Source organism: Nicotiana sylvestris, chromosome 2, assembly GCF_000393655.2.
Source record: "Nicotiana sylvestris chromosome 2, ASM39365v2, whole genome shotgun sequence".
In the NCBI taxonomy this organism is placed as follows: Eukaryota; Viridiplantae; Streptophyta; class Magnoliopsida; order Solanales; family Solanaceae; genus Nicotiana; species Nicotiana sylvestris.
The window spans coordinates 184,497,196-184,511,810 of record NC_091058.1 but is presented as its reverse complement, the minus strand read 5'-3'; the positions used below and the strand labels follow the sequence as shown (position 1 = coordinate 184,511,810).

Here is a 14,615-nt window from a genome sequence, read left to right as displayed (position 1 = left end):
TTCGAGATATCCTTGGTGGATTTGATTTTGTTGGGGGTTTACTTCAATCACTCTTTGTGAGACTAGAAACCCCAAGAATTTACCAAAGCCAACCCCAAAGGCATATTTCTCCGAGTTGAGCTTCATGTTGTACTTTCTCAGAATGTCAAACTTCTCTTGGAGAAGTTCTAAATGATCTCCTACATTAAGAGGCGTAACTAAAATGTGGTGAATATAAACTTCCATCGTCTTATCTATCTGACTGTAGCTTCAATCATTTGTCGATGTTTGGTAATGGGAAAGAGTCTTTGAGGCACACCTTATTTAAATCCTTATAGTCTACACATATCCTAAATTTGTTTTTCTTTTTAGTCAATACTACTACGTTAGCTAGCCACTCCGGGTACTTTACCTCTTGAATTGAACCTATATTGAGTAATCAGGCTACCTCTTCCTTAACAATCCTATTTATGACCTCTACTATCGGTTGTTTCTTCTACCTTACCGGAGGGAAGTTTGGATCCATGCTCAGTTTCTGGACCGCCGCCTCGAATGGAATACCTTTCAAATCTGAATGCGACCAAGCAAAGCAATCAACGTTAGATTTAAGAAAATCTATGAGTTTTAACCTGAGTTCAGGACTCAAACCTATTCCTAAATGGAACTTCCTTTCCAATAATTCTTCGAACAAAGCCACTTGCTCGAGTTCTTATGCAGTTGAATTGGTTGCATCTGTCTCCTCCGGTACATGAAAAGACCTCGGTGCCTGATATAATTCTGATAACTCCTTCTTTTTATCATCTTTAATTGGTATGGGATAAGGCACCAGTTCCTGCAATTACTATTTGTTGGTTTACCTGCCCCTGCTACTAGAAAAGATTATTGCGTTCGTCTCCCTCATTGTCAGTTGGTCTCCTCTTATTTGGTTGATCTCTTCTTGTGTCAAAAACATAGGTCGAGGTCACAACCTTCATCTCGTGTATCCATGGCCTTCTAAGGATAATATTATAGCCCATGTCGCCATCTACCACTTCAAATAACGTGGTCTTCTTTACTCCTTCGAGTCGCGTGGGAAACAAAATTTCCCCTCGGGTCATGACACTTGTTAAGTTGAAGCCAGCTAGAAGTTTTGTTGCCGAAATGATGTTTCTGGTAAACGTTGCTTGCTCCAAAACTCTCCATTGAATGATATTGGCTGAAGTTTTTGGATCAACCAAAACATGCTTAATTTTGAAATCTAAACCATTGAGAGAGATTACCAAAGCATCGTTGTGCGGTAGAAGAAGTTCATCAACATCCACCTCTATGAAGGTTATGTCGTCTTCTGAGACTTCTTTTCGGATTCTTTTTCCACGAGTCACCGATTGGATCCGCATAGTCTCGGTTTCTACCATAGTTATTCTTGGTGTGGTCACTTAAGAACTCTATGAGGTGACAATTCTTCAACAACATCACCACCACTTCACGAAGATGTAGGCAATCCCCAAACTGATGGTTGTAAGTCCCATGTAATTCACACTATAGATTAGCATCCCTTTGGATGGGATCCGATCGGATCGGTTTTCGGGAACCTAGCTTCTTTAATATTTCTCATGGCCGACACCAATTCTACAAGAATGATATTAAATTTGTAATCGAACAGTCGAGGATACGCTGAATCTTGGACCCTGGCACCTTTTTCTACTACAACGATCTATTACTTTGACCACGATCCATCCTTCTATCAGAATTGAACTTATCCAATGATTGGAATCCTTTATTACCATACCTATTGACCCTCCAGTAAGGTAGATAATGACTTCTAGAAGGTGTCCGATCTATATCAAATTCATTTTTTTGACTTATCTTGATTTCGATCGCGATTCTGTCCTTTGGAAGACACTGAGGAGTAAAGTTGATCATCGTCTATTCAGATCTTTGACTCGTAACGATTTTGAACATCTACCCATGTGGTTGCCTAAAATTTGAGCAAGTTTTCTTTCAATTTAGTGAGGTATCGGAGCTCAATGGGTTTGAGACCCTTTGTAAATTCCTCCGCTGCCCACTCATCCAGGAACTGTTGGTAACAACATCCTTTCTTTATAGAACTGGATCATGAACTCTCACAACAACTAAGTTTCTCCTTGAGATATCCTGAATATGTCCGCCTTCCTTTCCTGGACCTTTCTTGCTCCAACATGAGCTTTGATAAACGAATCTCCAAGCATTTCAAAAGGGTCCATATAATATTCTGGTAAGAGGGAATACCAAGTTAAATCACCCTTCATAAGGGTTTCGCCAAACTTCTTCAATAAAGCCGATTCGATCTCGTGCTGGGCCAAGTCATTTAACAGTGAAGGTCATGATGTGCTCCTGCAAATCCAAAGTGCCCTCATATTTTTGTATATCTTGCATCTTAAACCTCTTTGGGATCACCTTTGATGCTTAGTTTAAATGGTAACTACGTATATTTCTTTGAAGTTGGTCCCTTTAATATCATTGGTGCTCCCGGGATTAGATCCATACGAGCGTGAAATTCCTTTGCATTCTAATTCATTCGTCTATTCATCTCTCTCATGAATCTCATGAGCTCGGTTTTAAATTGTTCATTTAAGTTATTGTTCCCGGACGTGCTTCTGGTGCCTCCGGCCTCATCAAAATCGGCCTCCTTTCTTGGAGTATCGTTATCAGTTCTTTGGGCCGTTTGATTTACGGGAATGCTAGGAGGAATCTGGTCCCTTTCATTAGCGTTATTGGAAGCACCTGCTAACGCCTGCTTAAATTCCGTTATCACTCGATCTTGCCTCGAGAGGTGATCCATAATCGCCTTTTGCTGTTCTCTCAAGATTTTGACTGTTTCAACAACATGCTCATCCTCTACATTATCAGGAGTCGGACCCTGCACATGCCAATGACTAACCTTCGTGAATTGGGGTCATTTCATCCCCTTTATTGCACGTCTCGCTGATTGAGTCATCAAGCTGGAACACTTATTCCCGGTCATTGTGTGCTTCAATAATGTAAACATTATTAACATCATTAGCTACCATACATATTCTTTCTTTTGCTATGGAAGGAATCAAAATTTGTCAATAACATATGAATGGATCAAAATAATTACACAATTATTTATGCCCAACGATGGCGCCAAACTGTTTACCCATAAAACGATACAGTTGAATTTATAGCATGGTTTATAGACAAGCGAATCAATTTGACCCAAAAATAGTAAATAAATAGGAACAAAAGTATGTTTGTCAAATAAAATCAAAGAAGATTACAAGTCTGACTAAGAATATAGCCTTTTCGATGGAAAGAGTGAGAGCAATGCTCAAGAACTAAAACTGAGCGCAATACAAAAGTAGGTTATAGCTTTTTGTGTGCAGAGTATCTATGCAACAATGGATGTTAATCCTCCTATTTATAGCCTTTTTCTGGGAGAATAGATCCCCAAATCAAGATCCCCTTGAATGAGAATAAAACCGACATTGATGGACGTATAGGGGTTAGCTATAAATGCTGATATTCTCTGTAACAACCGCCCATTAAATGATATTCGATGGCAATGCTTTGAATCTTCGTTACCGGCTATTCTGTCTTCGGGGTTCATTCAGCACCAATTGCATACTTACATCCGGTGACAGCTGTTTGCTGACTACGTCCTACCTGTCTTTAGTCTCACTTGTCATTATGTCATTCGCTTAGTTGTCACTAACTAATTTTACACCATACAAAATTGTGGTGTCAATTGCTCTTACTTTTAAATGTGATCAAATGAGTGTTATTATTTTCTCATGAATCTGTTTGTGGATACAAGAAATGGTTATGGAAATTAAAAAAGAGCTTAAAGAATGCAACAATGGACTAAAATCATTTCTTTAGTAGGATGCTAAATTTGTATTTGTTGCGCCGCTAGTGGCCTCAACTCGAAAGATCAGGTCGATCTCGCTGATTGAGGTTGCATTCATTTATCTTATTCAACTTGATGTATGGTACTAGCTAGCCCAAATTTCCATGGCTATAAAATATGGTTAAACAAAGCAAAATTTGCAAGATAAGATGACACCATTAATCTAGAATCATGAAATGAGCTCTTAAAAAATTGGCAAGCAATTAATGTTCTTTTAAAAGGAAATGGACAACTGAAATATAATATCCTAATCAAAGAATTCCTTTTGAATTCAGAAAATATTATCCTAGAAAGAGTCTGGGGTTTGCTCCCTTGGGTTGATAATGAAGAATGTCTTTTTTTTTAATTCTCGTCGTGTAAAATGGAAAGATTGCTCCCAATAACATCCTCTAACTAGTATGACTCCTCCACCTCAATTTCACGAAAACCACCGGATCAACTAACCTCCAAACTGATGTCATCACCACCTTCTTCTTTCACTAACAGTCCTAACATATCTACAAGTATGAATATTGACATGCAGGATCCATCCTTGACTCACCTCCCTTACAAAAAAACTTATCTACAAACCTTAAACTTAAATAACTTTGCTTCTGTACCATCTATGGTTCCCACATCAATCATTTATCCTTTGGAGAATTCGGATGAGTTGGATACTCCTAATGACCCTTCTATTTTCATACCCTTATCTGTTGAAGAAAAATATAGGATGTAGCAGCCATGACAACATGCAGTCATTATTAGGATTTTTGGTCGAAAAGTTGAGCATCAAATACTTCGACAAAAAATATACGCGTTATGGAAACCTACTGAAAATCTCCCTCTAATTGACTTAGGGTCAGATTTTTTTCCACTAAAATTTCAAAAGGAAGAAAACAAAATCCATGCCTTACAGGGTGGCCCTTGGTTTGTTCTAAATCATTTCCTATCCGCTCGTCAATGGGAACCTAAGTTTAAGGCTTCTGAGACCAAATTAACAACCTCTGCTGTTTGGTTACGTTTGCCCGAATTACCTACAAAATATTACGTTTATCAAATTCTGCACAAGTTAGGTCAGAAAATTGGTAAGTTATTATCAGTGGACACTTGCACTGATTCAACTATAAGAGGACAATATGCTAGATTATGTGTGAAAGTACTACTTGATCAGCCTTTAAAGACACACTTATATATTGGTAATCATAAACAAATTATATTCTATGAAGGGTTAAATTTACTTTGTATTAACTGTGGTCGCATGGGTCATAATCAAATGGCTTGCAATTACTTTGTCAACATAGATCCTTCCACTGAAAATTCACAAAAGGATCAACACATGGATGTTATTAACTCTAATTCCAATACTTCTACTCCGGCTAATGGAGCATGGAAACTTGTTCAATTTTCGAAAAAATCTAGCCTTAGAAGATCTACTTACACAGATGATCCATTGCCAGTGCTACCCCCAGTGGAGCCAAGGGGGGTAGGTCAGTCAGGTAAGCAAGGGGTGATTAGCCCTAATAATCTTCCTTTTACCAGTTTAACTTTAACTTCGTTAACTAATACTAAAACTACTGGTTCTAAGTTACCCTCCACCCCTAACTCTGTATTAGTTAATAATAAGTATCATACTTTAGTAGATGATTCAACTGAAAATGATACCACTTTATTAAATCCAATAACTAATAATTTGCAACTCTCAAAGACCACTCAAGTGCCTAAGCACTCGGTCCAATCAGGGCAATCTTCAAAACCTACTCCTTCTCAAATATCCAACCCTATCACTATCCATGCAACCAGACACGACAACCTTTCCCACATGCAAAGCATGCCCCAATACCCAACCACACTTTCTTCACCTCCACACGAAAAATATTCAACAACACTACCAAACCCTCTACCTCCTCCTTTGAACATCGAAATTCCTCCATCATTTCAAGATATTGTTGCCATGCAAATAGGCAATAATGAGTCTTCCACTACTCCCATTCAGTCTAATTCACCCTCTTCTTGTCAATCTATTCAACCGTCATCCACATCCATTGGCTTTGTTCCATCTCCACTTAAGACATCACATATAGTCTCTACCAACTTGACTCCTCCACTATCAGAATTTCTCATTGAAGACCATGTTTCCCTTCAACTTTCTCAGTCATCTCCGCCGGCCAAGAGCTCAACCAAGGCAGACCACTCAAAACTTACAACACAATCCCAACTCTCACCCACCACCTCATCTGATAATGGAACCAAATATGATAATCTACACGGCCCAAACACCACATGCACCAACTCTCCTAGCATCTTGGCTAGAGGCAGGCTTGCACAACCATGCATTGACCTTCATCATGCAAGTAAATCACCAAGAAGTGACGATTCTAATCAATCACCTAAGGGACTTAGCACAAGTAGTGGCGGAAAGGATCCAATTAGGGACAGACCTCTATACTCGCTACCATTGGTCCATGATGCAGGCACCCCATCTTGCACCCTACCAACCTCTGCCCCTACCCACTTCATTCTGGGATCAAACACATCTTCATCTCAGTCTAATACATATGCCATTTTATCCTCCTCCTACTCTAAACACCCCTTGGATCCAACCTTACTGGGATCCTCAACCACACACACCTCTATTGAGACCAGCAACCCCCCCCCCCTTCACCAACACCGCCACCGCCTCCCCCATCGCCACGGCATCACAATGTGAATTTTCAGGCAGAGTTAGATGTAGCCATCATATACAACAGAGAGACACGACCAGTCTATGCATGTCTGGATGGCATAAAAGTCTATGTCCAAAAGGAAGAGTTCGAAAGAAAGATCTTCACAAGGTGCCCGCAAAATATGCTTGCAACCTCATTCCGCTTGAGGCCAACAACAAATCCAATGCTGGGGAAATATGCAATGTTATTTCTCCCCACCTTCAGGCTTCAAACAGGAGAGTCCAGTAATGGACAGAATGAATTCCAGCTATGCCATATGAATTTTATCATTTGGAACTATAGAGGTGCTCAGTCAGTTGAGTTTCGTAGGAATTTTAGGTCATTATTAGATTATAATCGACCTACATTGGTGGTTCTTCTAGAGACACACCGCCAGTCCCACCAGCTTTTGAAGGATGATTTTGAGTTCATAGGTATGATTGAAGTATCTGTGAGGACAATCAGGAGGGATTATTATTCTATGGAATGCAGCTCTTGTAAATGTGGAGCAGGTGGCCACATCTACCCAGGAAATACATTGTCATGTTCAGGTTCTTCCCTTGCCCTTTACTTTTTTATTTAGTGCTATTTATGCAAGTAATGACCTAGCATCTAGACTACTCTTATGGGATAACATTAGATGCATATTTGATAATTATAAGGGGCCTTGGTTGTTAGGGGGAGATTTCAATGAAATATTACATGCCGCAGATAAATTTGGTGGGTTGCCAATAAATAATGCTAGAGCTAATAGATTATTAGACTATTTAAATTACTGCATATTAACGGATTTAGGATATAAGGGTAGTCGTTACACTTGGACAAATGGTAGACATAACAGTGTTAATATATTAGAACGTATTGATCGTATGTTAGCTAATTATGGGTGGATAGCTAATTATTGTGATGCTTTGGTAACACATCTTCCCCGAACTCATTCTAATCACTGCCCTATTAAGATTGAGTTACAGCACTGTTCTATGCCAAGGAAAAAAATATTTCGTCTTGAATTTATATTGACTATCCATCCTACTTTCTCAGCAGTAATAGAACAAGTTTGGTCAGATAAGCTTCACTTGGTTCCTGCTATTAATCAATTTGTGGAATCCGCACAAGTTTGGAATAAAAATACTTTTGGCAACATTTTTAAGCGTAAAAATAAATTACTGGCAAGACTAGGTGGGATTCAAGCCTCTATTCACTATCCAACTAGTCTATTTTTACAAAATTTGGAAAAATCCTTAACTTTGGAATTTAATCACATTCTTCAGCTTGAAGAGGAATTCTGGAAGTTAAAATCAAGAATAAATTGGTTAAATAATGGTGATGCTAACACTAAATTTTTTCCACCTAACAACTTTAAATCGACGCAGACATAATCGTATAACTGATCTTCAAGACTTAGGAGGAAATTGGATTACTGACCCTCAAAAAATTAGAGATGACATTACTAATTACTATAGACATCTCTTTACTACTCAAAAAACCAATTCTACTCATTCATTTTTCGTACACCCTTTTAATATCTTAACCTCAACTGAGCAAATTAGTTTCATAACTCCTTTACAAAATTCTGAAATTTTAAATGCCATAAATTCATTTCAACTCCTTAAGGCACCTGACCCAGACGGATTACATCCCTTATTTTATCAGAAATATTGGCATATCATAGGAAATTCTGTCAAATATTTTTGTCATAAGGTTTTCTTGGACCATTAGATTGACTCTTCTATAAATACAACTTTTATTTGCTTAATTCCTAAAAACAAGAATGCTTCTACTATATCACAATTCAGACCTATAAGCCTTTGTAATACTATCTATAAGATTATTACTAAAATTATTGTTAATAGAATAAAACCAGTTCTGAAACACCTTATCCATCCGACTCAATTCAGTTTTCAAAAAAATAGACGAGCAGCTGATAATGCAATTATTGTACAAGAAATTATCTCTAGGTTCCATAGAATGAAGGGTAAAAAATTTAATATGCTGCTTAAACTAGATCTTGAAAAGGCTTTTGATAAGCTGGAATGGTCTTTCATTTATAACACATTACAAAATCTTAGTTTTCCTCCAACTTTTGTTAAACTAATAATGTCTTGTATTACCACTACTTCTACAGCTATTCTAATAAATGGTACACCTACTGATTATTTTACACCTACACGTGGTATTAGACAAGGCAATCATCTATCACCTTATATCTTTATTTTATGTTTAGAGATGCTGTCAAGGAAAATAAACTCTGAAATTGATTATCACATTTGGCGTCCCATTTCACTAGGTAGAAAAGAGCCTCAATTATCTCATCTTTTCTTCGCAGATGATATTATTTTGACCTCAAAAATTACATCTAAATCATGCCAATCCATAGTTAACACCATCAATTAATTTATTCATCATTCGGGGCAAACTATTAACTTTGACAAATCACGGATTTTCTTTTCTAAGAATTGTCCTGCTAATATGAAGGTTGCATTACAACACAATTTTCATATAAGTGAGGGCACACATTTTGGTAAGTATTTAAGGTTTCCTATTTTTGGTTCAAGACCCAGTAAAGGAGACTATCAATTCTTAAGTGACAATTTCAAATCTAAGTTAGCTGGATGGAAACCACACTTTTTAACCAAAGCAGGAAGGCAAACCCTAATAAGATCAACTTTGAATAACCTTCCTAACCACTTAATGCAATATATCACCCTGTCTTCGTATATTATTTCCTCCCTTAATAGATACTAACGAAATTTTCTATGGGGAACTACTCCTCAGAGGAAAAAATTACATCTTATTAAATGGTCCGTGGTTACTCAACCTTTAGAGCAAGGGGGATTGGGCATCTAAAACCTCAGTATTAAAAATCAAGCTTTGCATTCTAGTCTTGCTTGGAGGCTGTTTCAAAACCCTACTCAAATATGGTCACAAGTATTACTCCATAGTTATCTTAAGCCTTCTAATGCAAGTAAATGAATGTTTCAAGAACTTGGTCAAACATTACTAAGGGTTGGTCCAGTTGTAGATTAGGTTATAAATGGAACCTGACTGATGGTAAACACGTAAATTTCTGGACTGAACCATGGATATCGTATAATTCTCTGGTTCGTAATTATATATATGGAACCCTACCCAAAGGTGAGGACAGCAAAAATGTGTCTGCTTACTATTTTAATCATAAGTGGCACTTACATCTTTTGCCTTTTGTATTACCTTCTCACTTAGAAGTTCCAATCACGGATGCTTATATGCCAATGGTGCCCGTTAATTATGACCAGCTTTATTGGGCAATTACACCGGATGGGTTGTTCTCTGTTAAATTTATGTATTATACTCTTGCACATGCCCTTAATCTTTCCACTACAAATGAGGTCATACACTATAAATGGATTTGGAAACTCATAATACTACCCAAGATTTCCTTCTTTATGGTTACTATGTCATGACAGGCTTCCTACAGCTGCATATTTGCATAGGTTACAAATTATCAATTCACCTTTGTGTTCACAATGTCACCTGGCACTAACGGTGTTTAACGGGCTAACCGGGCCGGTCAGGGCCTCCATTTTCTGGACCCGTACGGGTTATGGTCTGGGCCGGTTCCGGGTTGGTTCTTAACGGGTTTAACGGGTTCGGGTTCATCCGAGTAAAAACTGAACCGTACGGGTTACAGGTTAAGAGGGTCGGGCAGGGACAGGTTTAGTGTAATTTTAATTTATTTATTTATTTTGGAATTTTGTATAAATATTGTAATAAGTGCAATAAGTGCATTAGAAAGTATTAATATAAAGAATACAAGGGAGATGGGGAAAAAATGCACTTATTGCAAGTGCTACTTTTATTTCTTAATTCAAATTTCAAAGTTTCAAACTTACAAATTTAAAAGTTTACATTTTTTTCAACAAGTAAAATAATAAATTCAAAGGTTTTGCATTGCCTTAGTAAGTTCATCATAGTCAATATGAACCGATTGACCTTCTTCTGGAGTGTTAAATTCGGATGGGTTACCATGTGTTAATATATCTCCAAGTTCCTCGTCTTCTGGGCTATCAACATCTTCACGTCCTTGATTTCTTCGTTCCGATCTAATCCAATCTCTGAAACATACTAAAACTTCCAAAGCATTGCTTCCCAATGAGTGGCGGGTGTCTCCAAGTTATTGTCTTGCTTGGCTAAATGCACTCTCTGATGCAACAGTAGAAATTGGAACATTCAGCACGTCCCGAGCCATAGCGAAAAGAACAGGAAATTGCTTTCCATTCTCATGCCACCATCCCAACGGTGAAAATTCCTTTGTGCGAGGCTCTTTTTGCTTCTGCAAGTAGAATTGAAGTTCATCAATGTTCCTGCTACTGGTTTGAGTGTTAGAAAATGTAGAAAAAATATTAAAACTATCAAGTCCTTCTTCATCATCCACAGTAGCAGAGGTGGTACAATGCATAGTTGGATTAACATTGCCTACAGTAAGAGCAGCATCATCAATTACATTTGCATAATAATTATATAATTGTTGTAAATATTCATTTAGCTTGTTCATACAAGTATATAAATCTGGGGTTTCAGTTGGTCCAATCTCCATATAAGTATATAAAGCATTCATTAATTGGTGACAATCAGACATCTTAATAGAAGGATTTAAAACAGCACCAATTAAGTAAATCGGAGGAATTGGAAAGAAACATTTTTTGAATTTTCTTGCATTTTTTCAACAACATCCCTATATTTTTCTTTCTTCTTAAATTCAAAGAGTAGAAAAGAAATTTCAGCTATATGTATTAAAGCCATAGTAACAGTTGGGTAATATGCTCCAAAAAACTCAATAGTAGCTGTATAAAATTTATGTAAAAATTTAACAACATCATTAATGACCTCCCAAGTACCACTTGTTAGCATACGGTTTGGATCAGTACAATGCGCATTAGCAACTTCAGTTATTGGGAATCTATATTTGTAGCAACATTTTAAAAATATATATGTATAATTCCATCTAGTAACAATTTCGTCTGGCATGAATCTGGGTTTAAGGTTATACTGGACACACTTATTCTTAAATTCCTTTATTCTAGATTGTCTATTATTTCCTTGAATAACACCAACTGCTCTTCTAACATGAGTAATCTCAGTCGAAAATAAATCAAGGCCCCTTTTAACAATTAAATTATAAACATGACATGCACACCTAATATGAAAAATTTCCTCAAGAGGTGGTTGCAAATGCAGTTTTAATATTGAAATTGTGGCATTATTGTTAGAAGCATTATCAAAAGACATACACAATACTTTTTGATTTAGATTATAAAATTCAACAACTTCACAAATAGTACTACTTATAAACGCAGCAGTATGACTCTGATTTTCATCATATCTAAAAGCGATAATACGTTTTTGCATACAAGTAGTATCATCTATCCAATGACATGTAATTGTCAAATAATCATTTCCATTAACAGCATGGCCAATATCAGAAGTTAGAGAAACTCTACAAGGAAGGTGGCTAAACAAATAACGTATGTATGTTTGATATTGTCCATGAAGTCTAAAGATATCAGCTCTACAAGTACTTCTAGGGATACCTTTAAATAAAGGATTGTAAATCCTTTGAATATACATAATAAGATATGATGAAGAAGCAAAAGAAAAAGGTAGACAACCCAAAGCAATTATTTTTGCTAACTCCTCACGATCCTTCATTTTATCATATTTCACTAGACCTCCAGTAGTAGGGTTAAGAGTTGTTTGATTTCCATCACCATCAGCGCCCCATTCTATGGGATGCTCAGTTCTCATATGTCTACTAAGCGTCCCAGTCCCCCCTAAATTTCCTCCAGTCAAATGTTTAAAATCACCTTTACAAAGTTTGCATTTAACTCTATCAGTACCTTCTATTATTTCAAAAAAATTCCAAACCTTACTTCTTTTTCTACGATTAGTAGTCGGAGCCACAGGTGGTCTACTTTTAGTGCCACGACCACCACCCCTTGTAGCAACCCCAACACTACCAACTCCAACACTAGTAGGTGTAGCTAGTATCTCATCTTCCATTCCTATTTCATTATCTTCTATTCCAAAATCTTCTTGTAATTGTTCATAATCTATATCCAAATTATCATTATGCGATGATTCGGAAACATGTGTAAATGATAATGGGTTATTACTATTACTACTAGATGCTGAAAGACTATCTCTTTTTTTTATTTCCCCTACCAGTAACTCTTTTACACGTTCTTTTAGCAGCATTAAACATATTGTAAAAATTAAAGTATAAGCTAAAATTAAATATGCAATTAAAATAGTAAATAAGAGAGAAGAGTTGGAGGGAGTGCACCGAATTCGCCAATAAATTGAGCACTTGATTAGGCAATTCTGATGTTACCACGAACAAACGTCAAACAAGTATTTAAATTTTGAACTTCAATTGTTCAAAGTTCAAAGTTCAAATTCCGAATGACAAAACTCGATAAATTAAATTCAAGAAAAGAGAGCCAAATAAAATTAAATTGGAGACTTGAAGTCTTAAAAATTGGAGAATGAGAGAATGGGAGAAATTGAGATTGAGGAATGAGAGTTGAGTGAAGAAATAAAGAAGAGGGGGGGGGTATTTATAGTTTTAGAGAAGGTTAATTTTGTAAATCGAAAAAGGGTTAAAATTTTAAAAATAAAAGGCTATTTTTGCAAACCTGCCGTTGGCCAACGGACCAATTTCTAGGTCTGACCGTTGCCAACGGTCAATGGGCCCCACATAATTTGAAAATTTAAAAAAAAAAAAAATTGACCGTTGTACCGGGCCGGTTAACCCGGTAAGGGTTACTGTTCACTAGACCGGGTTCAACCGGTCCGGTTACCCATTTTAAAAATCTACACGGACCAACCCCTTATACCCCACCTAGCCAGCCCAGCCCAGCCCCATCTAATCTGTCTGGGCCAGTTCCGGGTTAAACCGGTCTGGGCCGGTCCGGAACCGGGCTGACCCGGCCCGTTTAATACCTTTACCTGGCACCTGAGACTATACATCATACTTTTATGGAATGTCCTAATGCTACTGCACTTTGGGCTGCTCTTAAGGTAAATACTACTTATATGGTGGGGTCAGCACCTATTAACCATACTGCTTGGTGGCACACTTTCATACATAAGCAGATTTTGCCATCCTATAAGTGCATTCCTTTTTCCATAATTTTACCTTTTGCTTTGTGGCAGTTATGGTCTATAAGAAATAAAAATTTCTTTGAACATAAATTTCTTAAATCAAGTGTTCCTTTGCTCTACAAACAGGCTGCTGAATATTATTACCTCACAAATCCTACGAACAGTAATACTTCACTATTGTCTTTCTATATTAAATGGCATCCACCTGCTGGCCAGGGTTTCGAGTTAAATATAGACGGTTCAACATCTATAGGTGGGTGTTTTAGGAATCAGCAGTGCAAATGGATTCTAGGTTTTGTAGGACGCGCACAACATGGCTCCAGTATTCAGACAGAATTGCTAGCACTTATAATGGGGCTAAAATTAGCTGTTCAGCACCAACTCACACCACTGATCATTGAAACAGATGCTACTGCAATACTTGGAAAGCTTACCACACCGACTGTCAAATATACTAATTTAATCAATGATTGTAGGTTATTATTCCATCAGTTTGATGATCCAAAAATACAAAGCATCTTCAGGGAACAAAATTATGTTGCAGATTGTCTAGCTAAACATGAAGCAGTAAATGTGGAGGCTCGTTGTGTACTTTTTTCAAGTCCTCCTCCTTTTGTCACACCTTTTTACCAGCAGGATCAGGCAGGAATGCTAAGAAATGACTACGTAAATCAAGCTCTATGTTAATTACTAGTAGTACCAGCAGTAGTGATGTTGTTAGTAGTAATAGTAATGTAGTAGCTAATGTAGCTAGTTCTAGTTGTGCTCATCTGATGCAAGTTATGCATCCCACAAACTCTTATGTACATGTTTAAGTATCTATAATATGCTTATCTTTTCAACCAAAAAAAAAAAAAGAATGCCTTTACAACCCCACAGAGCCCTTTAACACGCATAACCTTACAAGAAAAGGACCAAACCTT

General features: G+C 37.2%; 1 protein-coding gene across 1 annotated transcript; it reads left to right on the top strand.

Annotated features, from left to right (window-relative positions):
• The first annotated feature begins 5,120 nt into the window (after window positions 1–5,120).
• LOC138886046 (flocculation protein FLO11-like) lies at window positions 5,121–6,554 on the top strand. Its single transcript, XM_070167070.1, has one exon. It carries the CDS (start codon window positions 5,121–5,123, stop codon window positions 6,552–6,554), a length of 1,434 nt encoding a protein of 477 aa, XP_070023171.1.
• The last annotated feature ends 8,061 nt before the right edge of the window (window positions 6,555–14,615 follow it).